This window comes from Dama dama, chromosome 25, assembly GCF_033118175.1.
Source record: "Dama dama isolate Ldn47 chromosome 25, ASM3311817v1, whole genome shotgun sequence".
Lineage (NCBI taxonomy): Eukaryota > Metazoa > Chordata > Mammalia > Artiodactyla > Cervidae > Dama > Dama dama.
This window is the reverse complement of record NC_083705.1, coordinates 21,669,164-21,692,118: the sequence shown is the minus strand read 5'-3', so window position 1 is coordinate 21,692,118 and position 22,955 is coordinate 21,669,164. Positions and strand designations below refer to the sequence as shown.

The window sequence follows — 22,955 nt, the reverse complement described above, 5'->3', positions numbered from 1 at the left end:
CTACCACTGGCTTTCCTAGAAATTGGCAAGTAGATATGGTATGTTGTGTGTAAGAATGAAATTTGGAGATGGAAAGAATTTTACCTAATAATAAAATATATTAAAATGGTTACTTTATTATGTATATTTGAGATATTATAGTTAGACATTAAAATTTTTTTTAATTGCTTGCCTTCTTTGGTTTATTTTGCTTTATTGTATTTAATTTGCAAGTTTAAAGCAAGCTTTCTGAAATTAAGTTGGTAGCGGAAATTATTTAAAATGTGTAAATAAGTGATCCTTTGCCCTTGTGTATACAATATTAATGAAATTTTATAAATAAAAACAGTGTACATTTTGCTAAGTGGGGGGTTAGGTGGTAATTATGTTAAAGAAAAATATTCATATTTTAAGGTTTACAGTATCTTCTTAAGGTAATTTACCTTTTTAATGAAACCATTATTTCTTATTCACTGTAATTGTTTGCTGTGCAACTGAAATTTATTTTACTGACTTCTTTTGCTGGTGGGTTGGGGGTGGAGCTAGGGTTGGGGGTGGTGATGGCAATTAAAGAAAAACAATGGAAAACAATTTTCCAAAGCGTCCATCAAGGAAATAGTTGTTTGAGGGGGTAACAAGGCCAAGGCCTTATAGTAATTCATTAATTTATGACTTAACCTGCTTTAAGAGTTAATTATTATTAATGCTTATTTTTTTTTAGTAATTTATGTTTACAGAGCCACTAACATATAATAGGCTGTGCTGAATTTGAAAGTTCTGGTGTGTAATTAACTTTTATTCAGAGCACTGATTGTAGCATATGTACATGGATTTTATAATTGGTTATTACAATTTAAATGTCTTTAAAATATATTTTCACTGGTGGCTTGTAACGGTTTTACAACATAAAATTTTTACCTGAAACAGTCTAATGAGTTTTCGTATGTAATGTTTTAAAACCATTTTTAGAAACCAGGCTAACATTAAAATAGTGTGTAGTAAACAGTTTGCTGCACTTTCAAGTTTTTTTGCATATTTCAGAATGCCTGTTCTGGGATGTCAAAAACATTACAGTAAGATACAGTGATGTTATTTTTGAAGTCCCAGAATAGGACCTTCTGGAGATTTTCAGATAAATTTGAAAGTGTTTTTCCCATGCCTGGGGATTATAGTGGGGTAGGGAGAATAAAAATGAACTGAAGTTAATCATTTGCTTAAATCTATTCTTATCTACTAATCTGTAAGCGTACAACGACCCTAAAATTGGAGAACAAGGTGAGAAAAGAGCTGGTAATGGTTTAGTTTGCATACGAAGTTCATACCAATTTTATACCGAGTAAACTGCATGGGAAAAAAATAAGTAGAAGGTTTATTAATGGGAATATTAATTGTATAAAAAAATTATGCCACCAGTAGCACAGATCTTGTGTGATTTTAGCTTATTATTGAACTGGAAGGAATTTTGTTAGTGTGGCTCTGCTGGAACCTTGCTATATTCCCATAGAATTTTTCAAATATTTGAAAAATGACCATTGTTTGTTATAAATGTTCAAGATTATGGGCATATAGAGGTTCCTTTTTTTGTCTGTTTTACTTGATAGAATTAACTGCATATTTATTGTAATGACTTGAATATTTTTAGTATTAACATTTTGAGACAAAATTTTGCTATTTTTGAACATGAAAATTCATATTTTTATTCTAGTTTAGTTGTAGTTTAGAACATGAACCTATAAAATAATTGGTATTGGAAAAACATTCAGATACACATTTTTCATTGAACTAGTACAACAGAGACGAATTCATAGAACCTGAAGAATGGCACAGTGAGCTATTAAAAGATCTGATTATGCACTGCAAGCAAAGTAATAATGTATTGTATTAAAAAAGATAGGGAAGTAAATTTGAAGTAAATCAAAGGAAAGAGTTCCAGTGGAGTAAGTTCTGTAAGAGGAGATGTACTGCATTGCTGTAAGCAGTCTTCTATTTACTTCACTGATTGTATTCTTTCCTTGATACTACAGAAACGGCATAATGAAAGAAGTGAAAGAACCATAGAAAAAAGTTGTAAGACTTTTTTTTTAGTTTCTTTCAATTTGCTGGGTTTTTTTGTTTGTTTTTAATTCAGACGGTAGTATCGTGAGAAGATCCTAAGCTGTTTAAATAATGTTGGATGTGTAATAGTTTCATACGTATTAAGCATTAGCTATTGTTAATAAAACATGCCACTTCAAAATAAAATGTTATATTTTCATTATATTCGTCCAGCTATGACCTCTTTTTGTTGTTGCGTGCATCTCAGATTTCTTTTTATAAATGTTAACACTTAGAAAAAGATAAGGTCAAAGATAGGGTGTCAACCTAATCATCAGTCATAAGTTTATGTCCACATTTTCTGGTAGATGGATTTTGACTATTAATTTGGTTTTGTATGTTTTCTCTATGTGATATTTGTGCATTATTAGATGACTAGACTGGCCAAGGCAGACCTGTTACACTTGCCTGAGTTAGGCATTGTTTGCCATGCCACTAAACCTGCCGTCAAGTGAAACCTTCATTGGGGAAATGAGATCGGAGTCTGAACCGCAGAAGATGGACGCCCTGTCTCTGTTTTTTATTGTTTTACTTTAATTTCATTTCTTTTTCTTTATTTTGTCCCTTTTTTTTTTTGTTTTGTTTTGTTTTGTTAAATCTCTTTCACTTTAACTCGTGAGCTGGTTTTCCAGTTCTTTGTAAATGGTATTCCATTAAGAGTTCATAACATTGCGTTGCAAATTATATTGGGAGATGATTAGTAGAACTCATCCTTAACATAAGTTTTCACAGTAAATTAGTACACAGTTTCATGAAGCTCAGTGCTAGTTTCAATTGGTGTTTATAAACTGATCGGGTACATTTTGTTCCCGAAACACTAAAACAGTGGTGAGATTCTTATTTAGGAGCACGTTTTTGATCTCAGTGTAACTTCTTTGCAGTTTTCTCCCAAGTCTGCAACTCTCATAAAGACCAACTGATAACTTCTAATTTTCATCCTTGTCCCTTAGAATTTTAGGCATACACAATCATCAAGGAAAATAAGTAAATTTCTTATAACATTCTGGGGGTAGAGAACAAGAAGAGACTTTTCACTTTTATGATAGTTATTTATTATAGAAAATAACATTGATTTAAAAACAACACTTTTAGTTGCCTATGTGGGGAATGGATACTTGAGAAACTGTTTAATATTTACTTGCGTGTGTATTTCTTGAATTTTTGATTGAAAAATGTTCAGAGATTACTTGTTTCTAAATAGATTCTGAGATTAGGATGCATGAGAGAATTGTTTTCCTCTCAGTAGTCTTTGATGAGTACAGTTTGGGATAAATGCCAAGTACTTAATTTGCTTTATGCTTTTATACATTCTGATAGTATTTGGAGGATAAATTTGGTAGAATTTTATCTTGGAAATTAAGCAGTGGGACTTTTAGATTACCTTTAATGGTAATAATAATAAATATTGTGCTTTTAGTTAGACTTAATACTTACAGTAGTTCATTATGTTGTGAGAGGCAGTGAGAGTCAGATATCCTACTGACAACTATTTTTAAGCCAAGAGTGAATGACTTGAAGTAATCAACTTTTGGCCTAGGTTAAATACCCTTTTTTGTTGGTATAGTCTTTCTGCACTGTTTTGTGTGTATAGTTTTGCTTATTTAATCAACAATTAATCTTAAATTGGGACATTACTAAATTGGAATTCTTTGTTTTTTAGGTGCATGAATTAGGGTAGTAAAGCATAGGATTTGTACCTTAGGACCTCAGTTGATTTATCAACGTGTTCAGGTTTTACAAATATTTAAAAAAGAATACTTACTTTTAACAGATAAAACAGGTTTGATAGCAATGTAAATAGTATAGTATATATGTGAGTATACAGATAGATGTCTTAATGCTAGTAACTAATAAATACAAAATAATTCGATGTTTTCAAGTAAGATCCTCCCACCTTTTAATAATCTTTATGCATGTTAAAATCTGTGCTTACGCAGAATTTACTGAAATAATAAAATGACTTTGTTTTTGAAATTAGTAAATTAAGCTTATATAGAGTTAGAATAAATAGACATTTGCTAAAGCTAAGAAAGTGTTATTTTTCTATTCCTGTGAATAAGGTATAACCACTATTTAAAGCAAATTTTAAAATTCATCTTGAATTCCATCCACATTTAGAAGTGCATCCAATAATTTTTTTTAGAGATTTATCCCTGCACATCTGGTTGTATTAAGTAGAATTTTACCGCTGAAACCCAGTGTTACGCTTTCTTGAAAATTTACTCCATATGCTATTTGCAATTTGTTGTGACTTTGTACAGTGTTTTAAATTACTTTGAAGAATTCATAATAGAAATGTTTGGTCAAATAACAGATAATTATGTATCAGTAGTTCTTCTGAAATTGCTGTGTATAGTCAGTTTTTCTTAGATATTTTATTTTTCAAAGGGTTAATAGAAAGCAGAAAAAAGTGTGTGAAAGTCATAGTCCTTAATCAAAACTGATTGATTAGAATTCAGTAATTAAATGTGACAAATTGATGGACTTAATTCAGAGTAAATTTTCATTTTTTTACTTGTAGGGATTTCTTCTTAGTGTCTAGGATTATTTTAATGTTATTGTTATTATTATTAGGCACTTAAGCTGTTTATTATAAGGAAGACATTTAGGCATTAACCCACCCCTCTTCAGATAAGTATACGTAAATTGGTTCTAAAAGTTAGTAATTTAAGAAGTTTCCTGAGACCCAGGAAAGTTTTTTTATTTTCAAAAATGATAGTTTCCCAAGGTATATATATTCTTTGGAACTGGATTCTTTTGGTCATCTCTGACATTGTTGGTGAGATGCCTCGTTAACTGAATGGGTGTAGGCTTCCTTTTCAATTGAAGCTGGTTACATGCAGTAGCTTTTGTTTTTTTCTGTCTACTTGAAATTAAATGGAATCTATTAGAAGATTATCAAAATTGTTTGCATCACAAGTAGGTAGTTTAAATTAACAGGATAGGGACACTCGGGAATAAATTTCAATTCGCACATATTTGTTTTTTTCTTTTTCTTTTTTTTGACTAATTTGGTTATTTGCCATTTCTGGGGATTAAACTTTAAAAAATGTTCTTCTTTTCTGTATCTGATGTTCTGTGTGCTATTAGTGATGCAGCCAACACGAACGGTTGTCATGTGTAACACAACTTTCGATCACCGCGAAAACACCGTCCTGGAAAAGCGTCCATGCTTGATATCGTTTGGTTCATGAACATTAAGTTTCCAGTACAGGTGACCCATAGCTCAAAGTGTTAAATAATTGTCTACATTATTCAATTTTTAAAATAATATTCCATTAATGAGATTGTTAGTCTTTGAAATTTTGCTCACTTTTATTTTTCCTAGTAGAGCAGGGTAAAAGGAAAGACTTAAGTTCTTATTTATTTCTTTATATGGATCTGATAGATTCATTTATTATTATTATTTTTTAAGTGCAAGGGTAATTGTAAAATCATAGTGTAAAGTTGTGTGGTGTTTCTGCTTTCTGTAATGTTTGGAACTTGCCTCTGCAGGTAAAATCCCAGAGGAAGCCAAAGCCCTCTCTTTATTGGCTCCTGCTCCAACCATGACAAGTCTGATGCCTGGTGCAGGCTTGCTTCCCATACCGACTCCAAATCCCTTAACTACAGTAAGTGTGAGACGATACGCCCTCTTCCAAAAGGGGTGAACATTAAACTGTGTCATCGGCTAAGTAAAGAGCTTAGAATTTTTTTTTTTTTGTAAAGAGCTTATAAAACTATTTCTATTTTACTTTTATTAATTTATTTTTGGGTTGCGTCACCCAGCATGTGGCGTCTTAGTTCTCTAACCAGGGGCTGAACCTGCACTCCCTGCATTGGGAGTGTAGAGTCTTAACCACTGGACCACCAGGCAAGTCGTTATTTCTATTTTAAATACAGTTTTTTTAATGGAGAGGATTTGATTGAAATGTCTGCCTAATTTTTTCCTCATGTTGTCACTGACCTGAAATGCCTTTTGGAATTGCTTATGAAGTAGTTGGGGATTCATTTAAATTTGAGAACTGAAGTATATTATTCATTAGTAAATCAGTTACTGGAACCCAGCACTGTAGATAGCATGAGGAATTCTGAGAGTCTAGGTACCTGTATTTCGCAGTTCAGGGGGACTAAATCCATTTGAAAAATATGAAATAATTTACTGTCTTGATAATGGGGAAAAAACATCTCAGAGAAGCTTTTTTCTGATACTGAGAAAATGTAACATGGTAAAAATAGTTTCTTGTTAACTAAGCGTAATTTAATGCCTCCTTTGTGATTTCCAAGTGGTGTTAAAAAAAAAAGACATGCTGTTACTGAATTCTTGGATTATATAAAAGAATCTGGTCTTTTATTTATTTATTTATTTATTTTTTTGGTTGTTTATTTTAGAAGAAGAGTCATTTTTCTGTAAAAATAAACCCAAGACAAAATGCAGAACTAACTTTAATTGAAAGTTGTATTTAGCTTTGTGGTACTGGGTTATTAAGGAGTGAACCAGTAAACTTTATGATTATAGTTACTTAATTTATCCAAGTTTTAGAAGTGATTTTTGAAACTTGGGAAGTGCTAGATTTTAGGATTTTTACATGACATTGTTCTACTGAAGACCTATGTTATGATCCATGGGGGGAAAGTGCTTTTTACTTTAACATCTGATCATTTGAATTGCGCTTTTTAGAAATTTGAGTTTGGGTATGTTTTGACATATTTGAAGATTAATTCCTGAATCACCATCTTTTTTTCCCCTCTCCTCAGAAAATATTGTCTTGCTATTGTGAACATTTTTAGGTTTATTTGTCAACAGTATAACATCTTTATTATTTAACTTGTTGCTTTGACGGGAAATGATTGCTTTTAATTCAGCTGTAGATGTCTGTTGTTATATAACTTAATTCATGAAGTTATAAAACACGGGGAAGGTGGCCCATTGTGATCCGGCTCCTGGCTGCTTCTCTGACCTTTTTTCCCTGCTTGTTCCCCTCTACTTCAGTCATACTGGCCTTGTTTTTTGGATATGCCAAATATATTTCTGCCTTGGAATATTTATTTATTCTCTGCCTAGAACATTTCTTTTCTGGACATTAAAAAGATTCACTCTTTGGTATGAGTGAATGAAACCTTTTTTTTTTTTAATGAAACCTTTTATAAGGTTTCTACTTAATAGGGAGATTAAGATTAAGTCTATAAAATCTTCAGGGAGGCTGAGGTTTCTGTGTCAGAAGGCAGAAGTTTTATATTGGGAGTCCAGATCATCTTTATCCCCTCAAAGACCGAAAGGGCACTCCTGAGTATTGTGTTGACCAAATAGTTTGTGTGGGTTTTTCATAACATCTTAAGAAAAAACCTGAACGAACTTTTTGGCTAACTCAATATTTAGGTGGTTTGGACCAGGGCCAGAATAGAGACTAACCTAAAGAAGGGTAGTTGTATTGTTACAGAGAAGCCATATCCAGTAGATCTTTCTGCTATGATGGAGATGTCTGAATCTATACTATGTAGTATAAGAACCATTAGCAGCATGTGGCTATTGAGCACTTGAAATTTGACTGGTGTGACTGAGGCATTGAATTTTAATTAAAATTCAGATAGCCCTATGTGATTGGTGATTACCATGTCAAATGGCACAAGTGTTGAAGAATGGTATAGGGCAAAGAAGAGAGACAAAGTTTCTAAAGAAAAAAGACTGAATGATCTTTACATTTGAGAAACAAAGGGGTTGGGTTAGATGATTTGGAAAAGCCCATTCCAGATATATAATTATATGTCCCAGTGGAGAAATTTCTAAGTCAAAGGGTGGACAGCTAGGAATACCTGGAAAAGTCTGTTTTAAATCCAGGCAGAACTAACAAGACTCATATTTGTAATTTAGCTTAGTTGTATATAATAATTCTCTAGCACCGTAGGAAAAAACTTGAAGGTGTGACCCTCAATCATCTGAATGTTAGACTGTCAGAGGTGAGATAGAAAAAGTAGTGTCATTAGAGGCAACATATGGAAAAAGGCTAGATCATTCATGTGTTTTGAACTAAAGATATTTTCTACAATGTTATGATAACTTGATGATAGCAACAAAGCTAAAGTCTGTTAGCAGCAAGATACCACAGATTATGTTCATAAAAACTATGAAGGAAAAAACGGTGATGCAGTAGAGAGGAAATGTGGCTCTCCATAAGGTCAGGGAGAACTTGGAGAGGATGACTGACCGGATGGTTGAAGAATTCAGCCAGCAGAAGCTCGGGTAAGAGCTTTTTAGGGTAGATGGAATGCCAGGTAAAAAGCCCTAAGTGAGAAAAACGTGTGTGTTCAAGGTACAGAATGGCTTGGTTTCAGGGTAGGGGTTTAGGGAGGTAGGGTAGAAGTTGTTTTGAGATTAGAGGGGCAGGTAGGGCACTGATTATGTAAGGTTTTTAGGCCACAGAAAGAAGTTTGAATTTTATTCTAAAGGGTTTTAAGCAGAGATAAAACTTGATATGATGTTTTAAAAAGATCACACATGGGTTGCTATGACAAGTGTAAGTGATACTGATTTCATAAAGTAGTTTTGCCTTTAGAAAGTATTGTTAAAATTTTAGTAGATTGGCAACAGTATAACAATATGTAGTTGGTTAACTTAATTGGCTTAAATTGCCCAGGTGAAAATGAAAGTAGCAGTGTTTTTGTTTCTTAAAAAGTCTTTTCTTGAATCTGCAGAATGTTTCATTTTCAAATTCTCAGGTCTATCTTTTCAAGTTTAAATTCACACTAAAGCATGTTTCTTAATGTTTGAACTAAAAACTACTGCAAATAGTAAGAATTGACAGGGTTTCCAGTTCAAGATGGCAGAGTTAAAGAACATACACTCATCTCCTGCAAAAGCACCAAAATCACAGCTAGCTATTGGACAGCCATCCACTGGAGGATCCTCAGTTCAGTTCAGTTCAGTTCAGTTCAGTTCAGTCGCTCAGTCGTGTCTGACTCTTTGCGACCCCATGAATCGCAGCACGCCAGGCCTCCCTGTCCATCACCAACTCCTGGAGTTTACTCAAACTCATGTCCATCGAGTCGGTGATGCCTTCCAGCCATCTCATCCTCTGTCGTCCCCTTCTCCTCCTGCCCCCAGTCCCTCCCAGCATCAGGGTCTTTTCCAATGAGTCAACTCTTCGCATGAGGTGACCAAAGTATTGGAGTTTCAGCCTCATCAGTCCTTCCAATGAACACCCAGGACTGATCTCCTTTAGGATGGACTGGTTGGATCTCCTTGCAGTCCAGGGGACTCTCAAGAGTCTTCTCCAATACCACAGTTCAAAAGCATCAATTCTTTGGTGCTCAGCTCTCTTCACAGTCCAACTCTCACATCCATACATGACTGCTGAAAAAACCATGGCCTTGACCAGACGGACCTTTGTTGGTAAAGTAATGTCTCTGCTTTTTAATATGCTGTCTAGGTTGGTCATAACTTTCTTTCCGAGGAGTAAGTAGTCTTTTTAATTTCATGGCTGCAGTCACCATCTGCAGTGATTTTGGAGCCCAAAAAAATAAAGTCAGCCACTGTTTCCACTGTCTCCCCATCTATTTCCCATGAAGTGATGGGACCAGATGCCATGATCTTAGTTTTCTGAATGTTGAGCTTTAAGCCAACTTTTTCACTCTTTCACTTTCACTTTTTCCTCTTTCACTTTCATCAAGAGGCTTTTTAGTTCCTCTTCACTCTCTGCCATAAAGGTGGTGTCATCTGCATATCTGAGGTTATTGATATTTCTCCCGGCAATCTTGATTCCAGCTTGCGCTTCTTCCAGCCCAGCGTTTCTCATGATGTACTCTGCGTATAAGTTAAATAAGCAGGGTGACAATACACAGCCTTGACGTACTCCTTTTCCTGTTGGGAACCATGTTGGTCCATGTCCAGTTCTAACTGTTGCTTCCTGACCTGCATATCCTGGAACCCACCAAAAAAAGATCCTCCACGTCCAAAGACAGGAAACCACAATGAGACGGTAGGAGGGGCACAATGACGATAAAATCAAATCCCATACCCACCAGGTGGGCAGCCCACAAACTGGAGAACACTAATAGCAAAGAAGTTTTCCCACTGTTGCGAAGTTTCTGAGTCCCACGTCAGGCTTCCCAGCTAGGGGATCCAACAAACGGACTAGGAGTCCCCAGGGTATCTGACTTTGAAGGCCAGCGGGATTTGATTATGGGACTTCACAGGACTGGGGGAAACAGAGACTCCACTCTTGAGCAGAAACAAAATCCTGTGTATGCCAGGACCCAGTGAGACAGAGCAGTGACCCCACAGGAGACTGAACCAGATCTGCTGCTAGTGTTGGAGGGTCTGCCGTGGTGGTGTGGGCTGGCAGTGGCTTGCCTTGGGGATGGGGAGACAGACAGCAGCGGTCCTGGAAAGGGCCCTTTGGTGTAAGTCCTCTCGGATGTCACGATTAACCCAACCACAGAGCCTGTGTTTGGCTGGGTCATCTCAGGCCAAACAACAAACAGAGAAGGGGTGCAGACACCCCCATTGGCAGATAATTGGATTAAAATTTTACTGAGGATGACTCTGCCCACCAGAGCAAGTCCCCGTTTTTCCCGCCACCAGTCCTTCCCATCAGGAAGCTTCTACAAGCCTCTTAGCCTCATCCACTTGAGGGCAGACAGATGAAGCAAGAACAGAATACCTCAGTGGCTAGAACCAAAACCACACCATGGAAAGTTAACCCAGATGAAAAAGCAGAGGGTTTGGTCTCACGTGAATGGACAGTGTAAAACTCCAGAAAAATAAGCAAATGAAGTGGAGATAAGCAGGCTTCGAGAAAAAGAATTTAGAATAATGAGAGTGAAGATGATCCAGGATCTTGGATAAGAGTGGAGGAAAAGATTGAGAAGATGCAAGAAATGTTTCCCAAGGAACTAGAAGAACTAGGATAACTGATGCAGAAGAATGGATAAGTGACCTGAAAGACAGAATGGTGGAAATCACTGCCACAGAACAGAATATAGAAAAACAAATGAAAATAAATGAAGACAACCTAGGAGACCTCTGGGACAACATTCAGTGCACCAACATTCTCATTATAGGGGTCCCAGAAGAAGAAAGAAAGGACCTGAGAAAATATTTGAAGAAATAATAGCTGAAAAGTTCTCTAAGATGGGAAAGGAAGTAGTCAACCAAGTCCAGGCAGCACAGAGAGTCTCAGGCAGGATAAACCCAAGGAGGAACACACCGAAACACATAGTAATCAAAATGATGAAAATTAAAGACGAAGGTAAAATAGTAAAAGAAAGGAAAAATGACAAATAAGATAAAACGGAACTCCCATAAAGTTATCAGCTAATTTCTCAACAGAAACCTCTTCAAGCCAGAAGGGAATGGTGTGTACATTGAAAGTGATGAAAGGGAAGAACCTATAACCAAGAATAGTTTACTTAGCAAAACTGTTGTTCAGATTTGATGGAGAAATGAGAAGCTTTCCAGACAAGCAAAAGTTAAGAGAGAATTCAGCACTACCAAACCAGCTTTACAACAAATACTAAAGGAAATTCTCTAGGCAGGAAACACAAGAGAAAGAACCTACTAGAATAAATTCAAAACAGTTAAGAAAATGTTAAAAAAAAAAAAAAATGGTAATAGGATCATTGTTGTTGTTCACTAGCGCAGTCCTGTCTGACTCTTTGTGACCCTGTGGACTTTAGCACGCCTGGCCTCCCTGTCCCTCACCGTCTCCCAGAGTTTGCCCGAGTTCATGTTCATTGCATCAGTGATGCCATCCCGCCATCTCATCCTCTGACGCCCTCTTCTGCCCTTGATCTTTCCCAGCGTCAGGGACTTTTCCAGCGGGTCGTCTGTGCGTCAGATGACCAAAGTACTGTAGCTTTAGCTTCAGCATGGAGGAGGGAATGACAAGCCACCCAGTATACTTGCCACGAGAACGTCATAAACTATAAAAGGCCAAATAGGATCATACATAGTGATAATTACCTTACATGTAAATGGATTAAATGCACCAACCAAAAGAGACTGGCTGGACAGATGAGAACATGTGCATGTACGCACTTCCACTTAGCACATCACTCTCCTTAATCCCCCAAGTTGTATGTAATTATTTTATATTGTTAGGTTAATCATGCTTCTATTATGGCTGGAAGTTGTAATTATCTTTTATTTTTTGTCTGGCTATTGATTGTGAAAACAGATCTTTTACTATTGTGACTATGTAACTGTTATTCAGTTAATACCATTGTATCTTGGTTGGTCAACAGAAAAGAATAGAATTCTCTATCACTTAAACTCCCATTTAATCGGAAAAAAAATAGTAAGAATTCACAGTTTGTTTTTAATGTTAAGTTTAGAATTAAAATACCCAGATAGTTAAGAAATACATTGTACTTCTTGTTACATTGAAAACCAGCGTGACCTTACTCTGAGTAATTCAGATGTATACCTGGCTTAAATTAGGAGTCCCTAGTCTCTTCCCAGGCTTACTGAATTGATCAGTATTGTTCAAGATGAGAGACTGGTAATGTTTGTTTGTTTGCTTGCTTGTTTTGTTTTTGTAATTAACTTTTATTGGAGTGTAGTTTCTTTATAATGTGTTTCTACTGAACAGTAAAATGAATCAGCTATATGTATACCTATATCCCCTCTTTGGATTTCTTGAGAATGGTAATTTTTGACACTAACAGAAAATGCATGCTGTGTTTATTTTTTATAGCTGGGCGTTTCCCTTAGCAGTTTGGGAGCTATACCAGCAGCAGCACTCGACCCCAACATTGCAACCCTTGGAGAGATACCACAGCCACCACTTATGGGGAATGTGGATCCTTCTAAAATTGATGAAATTAGGAGAACAGTCTATGTTGGCAATTTGAATTCCCAGGTAACTAATATAAGAAGAAATTGAGTGTTGGGGCCTTTTATCTTTTTCCCTTTCTTAAAAATCGTATCAATTGGTAAAGTAATATTTACCAGATTTTTTTTTTAAGAAGAATATACTTTATTAAAACTGTTACTTTGTTTCTTCAGACAACCACAGCTGACCAGCTACTTGAATTTTTTAAACAAGTTGGAGAAGTGAAGTTTGTTCGGATGGCAGGTGATGAGACTCAGCCAACTCGGTTTGCTTTTGTGGAATTTGCAGACCAAAATTCTGTACCAAGGGCCCTTGCTTTTAATGGAGTTATGTTTGGAGACAGGCCACTGAAGTAAGAAACACTAAACAAAGAAATTTTAATGATTCTGGAAAATTTTTAAGTGTTTTTTATGTAATTAAGTTTTTTTTTTCTTTTTAATAGTAATTGGCAATTTGTGGAAAGGAAGACTGTGTTAAGTATAAATGAAACATGAGATATTTACCATTTTAGCTTTTAAATTAAAGTTGCATTTGAAGACATGTTACTTTCTAGTTCATAACGTCTAGGTTAATATTAGCATATTTATACGGTACATGTTGACTGTAGCTCTTTTTCCATAGGCTTTAACAGGTCAGGTTAGTTTTGCATTATTATGCTAGACTTAGGTAGTCTAACATATGGATTGAATTTACAGTAATATAGAAATAGAATTTTGGTAAATCCAAAATCTCAGAAATGTTTAAAAATAATACATTTTAAGGTTTGCTTGCATTCTTGTTTGCAAAGTGAAAAATTGATAAAGCCTTTTAGATACTCAAGACCAGAAATTCTATTTCATATAGATTATTGAGGTGACAGTTTTATTTGAATTCTGTAGATAATGATCTTAACTATGCAGTTTGGTCAGGAGTCTGCTATTAGAGGATAAGAAATGATGTTCTTAGTGAATGCTTGTCTTTTCACCATGCTAAAGTGAGACACACCAAATTCATTTATGTGCCTCAGAGAAACCACTCTTAGCCATGAAGGGAGAGTTTTTTATAATCTAAGAATAGAAATGACTCATTTTAATACTGGTGTTACCATTTTAATTTATTTTAATTCTAAGCTGTGTGGTAAAGCTGTTGTCCTGGTCTGTTCAGGTTGTTAAAGAAGTTAGCTAGGGTTCAGTTTTTCTTTTTATTTTTCCCCTTGCTTTTGCCTTTGTTAGCAAGAGATGATGGCAGATGGAAATGAGATGAATCATGGTTTTGAGGTTTTGGTTATTCTATATTTAGCTATATTATTCTTCATGTGCTTTTGAGATGTCCTCAGATTTGTAAATATGTGTACCTTATAAGCAGTTAATTGTTTCAGGTTTTGTAAAATATGGTGTGTATTTGTGATATGCTAATATTTTTAATTTAGAATAAATCACTCCAACAATGCAATAGTAAAACCCCCTGAGATGACACCTCAGGCTGCAGCTAAGGAGTTAGAAGAAGTAATGAAGCGAGTACGAGAGGCTCAGTCCTTTATCTCAGCAGCTATCGAACCAGGTAAGGCCACAGCGTTGTTACATAGGTCTTAGTTGATGATCATAGACTCTTAGAACTGGAAGGAATTTTAGAAATTATCTGTTAAGTCCCTTCATTTTACAATAAGAAGACTGAAACTCAAGAAAGTGTAAGTGACTTAACTAGCATCAAAGGTTGAAGAAGTATTTAGCACAAATGTCTTTTTCCATGATACTGAATTGAGGTATATTAGCTTGAGTTAAATCAGTTCTTTATATTTTAATGGCAAAATCAGTGTACAGAACTGATTGCTTAAAGCAAAGTATAAATACTATTTGTGAGACTAAAGACAAGAATAAATATATTTTAAATGTTATGATTAAGCAGATTTCATTTTTCCTTCAAAGTTTTAATTTTAAAAATAGACAACAGAGACCACAATTTAGGAAAAATAAGAGACTATTTTAGCAAGGTAAAGGAACATCTTTTCAATCTTTTGTGTTGCTAACTATAAAAATCCAACCTAAAAATGTCTAGATGGTTTATGTTTGAGCAAATTTTCTAAATTAGCACTCAACTTAAGCTTCAATTCTAGGAAAATAAATGGAAAAAGGAATTAAAATCACTGTCATAGGAATTACAGACATGTTATAATCGTACATTAGGGCAGCAACAAAATACTACGAACAGCTGTTTATAATCATCTGGTTTATATGTACTGCTGCAGGGTGGCTGCACTCAACGAGTTTATGCAATGACTTTCTTGGATGTTTCTGAAGGATAATTGCACAGGAGGAGGATGTACAGAGAGTAGGCCCCTTGCACTATATGTGGTACATTCCACTTGTGCCTGATTATTAACTGGGATCTTTAATTGTTCTGAGCTTACACTGCAAAGTGGTTTTTTCCTCCCAGAGTCTGGAAAGAGCAATGAAAGAAAAGGCGGTCGATCTCGTTCCCACACTCGTTCAAAATCCAGGTCTAGCTCAAAATCCCGTTCTCGAAGGAAAAGGTCACAGTCAAAACACAGGTGAGAATTCCTGCTGTCATATTTTGAATGTTTTTTGTTTTTGTATTTACCGTGGCTAAGATTTTCTTGAGTTTTTGTGTTAAGTTTCAGAGTTTAGAAATTTCACTGGTGTTCACCAGAAAGTATGGTTACTCTTAGATATTGCTTTAATTATAGCACTATACTTAAGAATGAAGTTTTATCTAGTAAATACATATTTTCAACTAATTTTTAGTTTTAGAAGTTGGTTTTTTATCTTAAGGTGTTCTGTTCTTGATATTTCTAAGAATTAACTTGTTATAAAGAATTGGCAGAAATTTTTCTTTCTTCACATTGGGAAAAGGGAACATATGGTGCTGAAAGTACTGGTAAAGTTGCATTTTTGTTTTTTTTTCCTCCCCTGTTCCCCTCAAGGTCTGGGAAGTACTACCCCAGATCTAGATTTCAAGTAGAGTTGCTTTTCTCCAGTACTCTGCGTCAAATGAAGTACTTTAAGTCTTTGTACTCTTGATGATAAGAGCTGCCTCCACCCACTTTGGGACCTGAAATGTAACTTGCAGTTTTAATGGCAACTATTGTATTGTGCTGAAACTTTATTTCTATTCTGTTTATCTTATTTTTGAGCATGGCTCTGTCATTTTAATGTTCTTTTAAAAATATGTTGTTTGTGGTGCAAAGGGGATCTCAAAATATAAACTTGGAACACCATCTTGATTGAAAGTAACCTAAGAATCAGGTCTAACAAGATAAGTTTTATTGTCCTCTTTAAGATGAGGAGGGAGCTGTTACTGAAATGTGAAAATGGATACAGTAGATCCTAATTGCATGTTATATGTACATACATATTCATACTCTCTGAAGAGAAGAGATAGAGAAAAGTGTGTGTGCATGTTTGTTGGGAGGGTTAGAGAAGGAGGATTTCAGGGGAGGGCAAAAAGGACCAGTATGTTCTTTGTTGAACTTCACCAGCAAGCTCAGTTCAGTCTTAATTTCCTGTGCTAATCAAGGAGATTGAGGCAATGAGATAGGAAAATACGATATTCTTTTTTAAAATCTGTTTTTTATTGAAGTGTTGTTGAATTACAATGTGTTAATTACTTCTGTACAGCTGAAGTGACTCAGTTATGTATACATTCTTTTTCATATGGTTTGTCACAGGATGTTGAATGTAGTTTCCTATGCTATACGGTAGGATCTGTTTATCCGTTGTAGACATACCAGTTTGCATCTGCTAATCCCAAACTACCGCTCCTGCCCTCTCCCACCCCCTTCCCCTTGGCAACCACCATACTGTTCTCTGTGTCCCTGATTTTGTTTCCGTTTTTCATAGATAGGTTCGTTTTTATCATATTTTAGATTCCACATGTAAGTGTTATCTTACGGTATTTGTTTTTCTCTTTCTGACTTATCTCACTTAGTATGGTAATCTCTGATTGCAGATATTCTTAATTAGACTAGTAAACTATACTTTTAGCTGTACTGGGGTATACTTCCCTATTATTATTAGATTGCAAAACTCCTTTTGGAATATGATTTTACTCTCCATCCAAGGCTGTACAGTAAGGCAAATTCATGTCTCCGAGAAGGAAATTGTCTCATGTACGAGGAAGAAGGCAGTGTAGCAGAAACCGGAATTAGAGGAAGAAGTGTATAGACTCAGTGGTACTAGGTTATGGATATTTCTATAGGTCAACAGAGTGGTAAAAGGAAAGTATAGAAGTGAGTGAAAGAGTTATAACTTTCTGAGGAAGAAAAAGACCAATGACTTGACTCTTAGTTTGTGTTAATAGAGCCATACTCCAAATCTAATATGTTAGTGGTATTCTGTAACTGGAAAAAAGCAGAACTTAATGATTAATATCATTATTTTCTTGATAATTTCTGTGAAGCTTTCTCTGTTGGGACATATAATTTATCTATTTTAAGGTTTTTACTCATCATTTTAAGTGTATTTGGATATTTTCCCCTTCCAAGGATTAGTGGAGGGTTAGAAATTTGTATAATCCATGGGAGTGGTTTCATGGAGGTCTGTGTAATGATATAGAGTGAGAAATTAATTGTTCTTGGCTGGCTCATAGTCAGGCATACCTCATTTTGTTATACTTAGCTTTGTTGTGCTTTCACAGATATTGTTGATTTTAACAAATAGAAAGTTTGTGGCAGTCCTGCATTGTCAGATGATGATCAGCAATTTTTAGCAATTAAGTGTTGTTGGCCAAAAAGTTCATTCAGGTTTTTCTGTAAGATGTTAGGGAAAGACCTGAATGAACTTTTTGGCCAACCCATTTTAAATTGAGTTATGTACTTTGTTTTTTGTAACACAGTGCTGCTGCACTCTTAATACACTACACTGTAAATATAACATGTATATGCACTGGGAAGCCAAAAAGTTCTTTGGGCTTGCTTTGTTGTAATGTTCCTTTTGTTGCTGTGGTCTGGAACCTGACCCACAATCTCTCTTGAGGTATGCCTGTATACCTTTTTTATCAGCATATACTGTTCTTATATAAGAAGCTTTTACTAAAATCATAAAGAAATGCAAAAGAGGATGAATTTTGTTGAAAAAAAGTTCCTCAACCAAGAACATTTGACTTAAGGAACTCCCTCCCCCTCTCCACTGTAGGAAATGCCAGACATTTCGTGCTCCCCGCCACCCCCACCCCTAGTGGGCTTGGAGACCGTCAGCTCTTTCTCTGACCCACTAGACCTAGCCAGGAGTGGAGGTTGCAGGATCCCCTTTCTCAAAGGCCCATCTTTTTCTACCTTGTTAGTGTTCTGATACTTCTAGAACCTTCCCCTGATCTTTTTCCTGTTCCCTCCCTTCTCTCTGTAGGAGGGAGGAAGGAGTTATTTGTTATTATCTTGGCTAGAACTGGAAAGATGTGTTTCCACTCTGTCCAGATTTTTATTGTGTTTTTTTCATAGGGGCAGGGTTAGAAAAGGTGGGTAGTACTCTATTGTAAAGTTAAGTAACTTTTACAGACCAGCATAGGAACTGTAAGACATTTTATAATATTTTAATGGGAAGCAACTGACTTACAAATGAACTTTGATGCCACATAATGGTAAGTTGCCCTTTATTTACAATTTAACCTGTAAGTGCAATTTTGTACATTTATGCTAAAATGAGAGCTGCTAATGATGGCTCACATCTTTATCTTTGATTGGATTCATTTTGCTCTTGACTTAAAGCTTTTAGCTTTCCTAATCGGGATACTTAAAGGCAACTAGTGGGTGACACAGACATGAAATATTTATTGTCAAAATTAAAATGCAGTAATCACTCTTGAGCAGTGAGTTTCAGACTCTGAGCACCCACAGTGTGAAGTGGGAGCCACGTGGTCGTCACTGTTTTGTGTTTTGTTTTTGTTTCTTTGTTTGTTTTTTTGGTGAGTGCTTTTTTATTATTAACTTTTATTTGTTAGGACTATGGTTAATTTTTATTAAAAGTTTCTTAATTAAGACTGGAAAGCACTATTTGAGGAAAACAAAATTATTGTTTTTTTTTTTTTTTTAGCAAAGTTAACAGGACTATTAAGTACATAGATGCAAAGGCCCTTTAAAACATTACCCTTATGTGGATGTCTGTAAATGGACTTAAAAATGTTGTAAGTTTTGCAGTTTTCCCCTAGTAGCTACTACTTGACCCTAGTGTCTCATAGGTTATTAGTGATAAAGATTTCAACAAACTAATAATTATTTTCTTAGATTAGATTGTGGTATGAAGATAAATGAGTTGGTTAGAAAGCATCACTGACTCAACTGACATGAATTTGAGCAAACTTCAGGAGATAGTGAAGGACAGGGAAGTCCAGTGTGCTTCCCTGTGTCACGAGGAGTTGGACACGATTTAGGGACTGAACAGCATAAAGATAAAAGTTTAATTTTTAAAGCCATGTAGTAGATTTAGTTGAAAATTAACTGTTGGAGAACAAATTTTAACTAACTGAAAAGTGTTTTATGAACAAGATTTCATTATTAATTGAGGATTGTTTGGAGATTTTGTTGGTTTCATAGCATACTACCAGCATTTAACTATATGTATTTCTTTTATAAACTTGTTTTAACCTAATTCATGAAAATATTACTATCAAGATGAGTTTTAATTATGTAAGGCACACTTATAGAAGTTCATTTTACCTTCTTGGAATAATTTTTCACTTATATTAATTGTTGGTGATGTAGATATTGAGAGTAGGAGTTTTAAGCATTTATTCTGCACCAGAAACTGTTAGTCATTTTTCCATACATCATCTGTTTTAATCATGAGGGTCATAAGAGGTGTAGGTATGGTTTTTACTCCAGTTTTTAGATGAAGAAACTCAGGCTTAGCGAGGTTAAGTGATTAACCAGAGTTCTCTCTTCGGTTGTGTGGCAGAACTGAGTGTCAGAGCCAGTTTGTTTGTCTCTAGAGCCAGTGAGTCTCATCACTTGTTGTATGCATTCAATATTGTCATATTTTAATGAATAGTTCTAGGATGCCTCAATATGAAAAATGTCACGTTATATATGCTATTTAGTTGGGAGAAAAGCCTAGAGAATTTTAAAATTGGAAGAACAGTCATTTTTCCTCCAAGAATTCTAGGAATAATGGTTTCTTTTAATAGGTTTGTATATGTAATTATAAAATCAAGGCCTTTGCAAATTCAGTATTTGATTATATTTAGCTTTCACTCATGAGTAAGATGTTTGGTTTCCTGTCACACTAGCACCATCATTAGTACTGTGCTTTCTTACACATTCTTCTTAATATGTGTTATGACAAACAGCACACGGCTGTTTATAGAAACCATTGAACCATATAACCACCACTCCCTGTCAAGATAAGTTATAACCACAAGCAGTCATATTACATGCAAGTCAAGAGTTAAAGATAGGGATTTCCCTGGTGGGTCCAGTGGTTAAGACTTCACCTTCCAATGCAGGGTCTGAGGGTTTGATCCCTGGTCAGGGAGCTAAAATATCACATGTCTCGCGGCTGAAAAACCAAAACATAAAATAGAAGCAATATTGTTAACAAATTCAATAAAGTTTTTAAAAATAGTCCATGTCAAAATAAAATCTATTAAAAAAAAAGAGTTAAAGACAATTTATGATATGAAAATATGGACTGAGAGAAATCGTCTGTACTAATTGAAGCACGTAATACTTAGCAAAGGAAGGTCACACCTGAAACTATCAATTTAAATCTGACGTAGGAAATAACTTAAATTCCTTCTCTATTTCTGTCTTTGTATTCTGGGCAATAAACTGGTAAAGTTTCCAATAAATTACATAAGCTATCGGAAGTGTTATGTAAAGAGAGTTTTAAAATACTGATAAATACTGTCAAGTTTGGTGTTAAAATTCTCCCATTTGAAAGATCTTAAATATTTAGAAGTTGAAATTCTGAGACTAAGTTTTGATACTCTAACAATTTGTCTTTCTTTAGGAGTAGATCCCACAATAGATCACGTTCAAGACAAAAAGATAGACGTAGATCTAAGAGCCCTCATAAAAAACGCTCTAAATCAAGGGAGAGGCGAAAGTCAAGGAGTCGCTCACGTTCACGGTGAGTTTTTTGAATTTAAGGGTAGTATTCTCATGACCTCATTTGTTAAAAATCTGTTGTGGTTTAAAATTTTAATGAAAGAAATTAAACTTTTTTTCTGATTGTTTAATAATTTAATGTCGATTGTCATTGATTTGAATATGATGGTTAGTATGACTCATGAGATTTCCAGACTACTTAATTCAGCCTGGTAATTGTTTCATTTAGCTTCATGTACATAGAAATTATGTAGACATTTGTATGTAATGTCTTATAGCTGTTATCAGTTGTTTTGTATTGATAATTGTTGAGGAAACAGTGAGGTCCTTTTTGGGGAGTAGAATTATTTTAGTTGTGAATTTATTTATTTATTTTTATTTTTAAAGGGACAAAAGAAAAGATACCCGAGAAAAAATCAAGGAAAAGGAAAGAGTGAAAGAAAAAGATAGAGAAAAGGAAAGGGAAAAAGAAAGAGACAGGGAAAAGGAACGTGAAAAAGAAAAGGAACGGGGTAAAAACAAAGATAAAGACCGAGATAAAGAACGGGAAAAGGACCGAGATAAAGACAAGGACAAAGAGAAGGACAAAGAGAGAGAGCGGGACAAAGACCATGAAAAGGAACGAGACAAAGAAAAGGAGAAGGAACAAGACAAAGAAAAGGAACGAGAAAAGGACAGATCCAAAGAGACAGATGAGAAAAGAAAGAAGGATAAAAAGTCCAGAACACCACCCAGAAGTTACAATGCATCAAGAAGATCTCGTAGTTCCAGCAGGTTTGATGATGCTTCAGCTTTCTACCAAGAGGCTCACTGATGACAGTTTTAAGTGAGAGGGAAAATATTGTTATACATGGAACCAGTAGAGTAATGGTAGAACGTTTCTCTGGCAGAGGGATTGCTACAGCAGTGAATCAGTGAGGAGGAAGAGGAGGTATTGGGCACAGTTATTGGAAGGGTTAACTGTCCCTGGTAACCCACTGCTGTAACCTGGCAGTGGCGCCGGTGACTGCTGTTGCTGTTGCTTATTATTTTCTTGGAGGGTGGGATGGCAGGGCAAGCTTTTTATTTTGGATTTGATTTTATGTGGAAAAGTTGACTGCTCATTAGGCTTCTATATTTCTTTGGAATGAGCAGTAATAGGAGCACTGCCATCAGGGCTTCCCCGCTGGCACTAATGGTAAAGAACCCACCTGCCAATGCAGACGACATAAGAGACACGGGTTCGATCTCTGGGTTGGGAACATCCCCTGGAGGAGAGCGTGGCAGCCTACTCCAGTATTCCTGCCTGGGTAATCCCATGGACGGAGGAGCTTGGTGGGCTACTGTCCAGAGGGTTGCAAAGTGTCAGATGTGACTGAAGCAATCAACACACACGCACACTGCCACCAGGTGGCAGCAGGTTGCCATAGTAACAGCAGCAAATGAGGACCTTCCTTAGTTCAAGATCATCTCAACCTGTATCCCTTGCTCCAGATGATATTGTCACTATAAACAAATGAAAGTTCCTAAGTTGTGTTAAAAACTGTATCTTAAAAATACTTAAAAACATATTGTAGCAAATTTTCAAGATATTTTTAAAAGGTTTTTCATAGAGAATAATTTGAGACTGGCATGTGCATTTCCTAATGTTTTTGCTTTCTGTTTTAGTAGCTTATTCTTAGTGCTGGTCTTTGGTTACTTAATAGAAGATAATTTTCTAGCATTTATTGAGTGCTTTACCATATGCCAGATTTTGTGTCTTCCGCGGAGTTTTTCATGACTAATCTTATTTAATCCTCACAGTAAGCCTGTGAGAAGACTGTTATGGTTTTCAAACATGAAGAAACCAAAGCTCAGAGGAAATTTTCCATCTGCTCTGCACTTTAGTTAGAAGCATAGTAGTACAGTAGCTCTTTCTCTTCTGTGATTGTTTAAATGAAGACTCTAACTAGTACTTGGTACTGGCTTTTTAAAAAATGCCTCAGAAGTATAAAGTTGAAGGCAGCAGTATATGTTAAAATGGAACTTCAAATTAGTAGATCTTTGCTATATTCAGC

At 35.5% G+C, this 22,955-nt stretch overlaps 1 protein-coding gene across 6 annotated transcripts in view; it reads left to right on the top strand.

Annotated features, from left to right (window-relative positions):
- SREK1 (splicing regulatory glutamic acid and lysine rich protein 1) overlaps window positions 1-22,955 on the top strand; it is a 44,855-nt gene that overhangs the window by 9,966 nt on the left and 11,934 nt on the right. For 2 of the 6 annotated variants that reach the window (XM_061129648.1, XM_061129647.1), the window contains exons 3-9: window positions 5,569-5,684; window positions 12,747-12,911; window positions 13,058-13,236; window positions 14,293-14,423; window positions 15,297-15,411; window positions 20,822-20,941; window positions 21,307-21,693. In XM_061129648.1, coding sequence (XP_060985631.1) covers window positions 5,569-5,684; window positions 12,747-12,911; window positions 13,058-13,236; window positions 14,293-14,423; window positions 15,297-15,411; window positions 20,822-20,941; window positions 21,307-21,693 — 1,213 coding nt within the window. Of the gene's footprint in view, window positions 1-20; window positions 5,288-5,568; window positions 5,685-12,746; window positions 12,912-13,057; window positions 13,237-14,292; window positions 14,424-15,296; window positions 15,412-20,821; window positions 20,942-21,306; window positions 21,694-22,955 lie in introns of those variants that run through there. The other 4 variants (XM_061129651.1, XM_061129650.1, XM_061129649.1 and 1 more) reach the window with 4 other exon arrangements.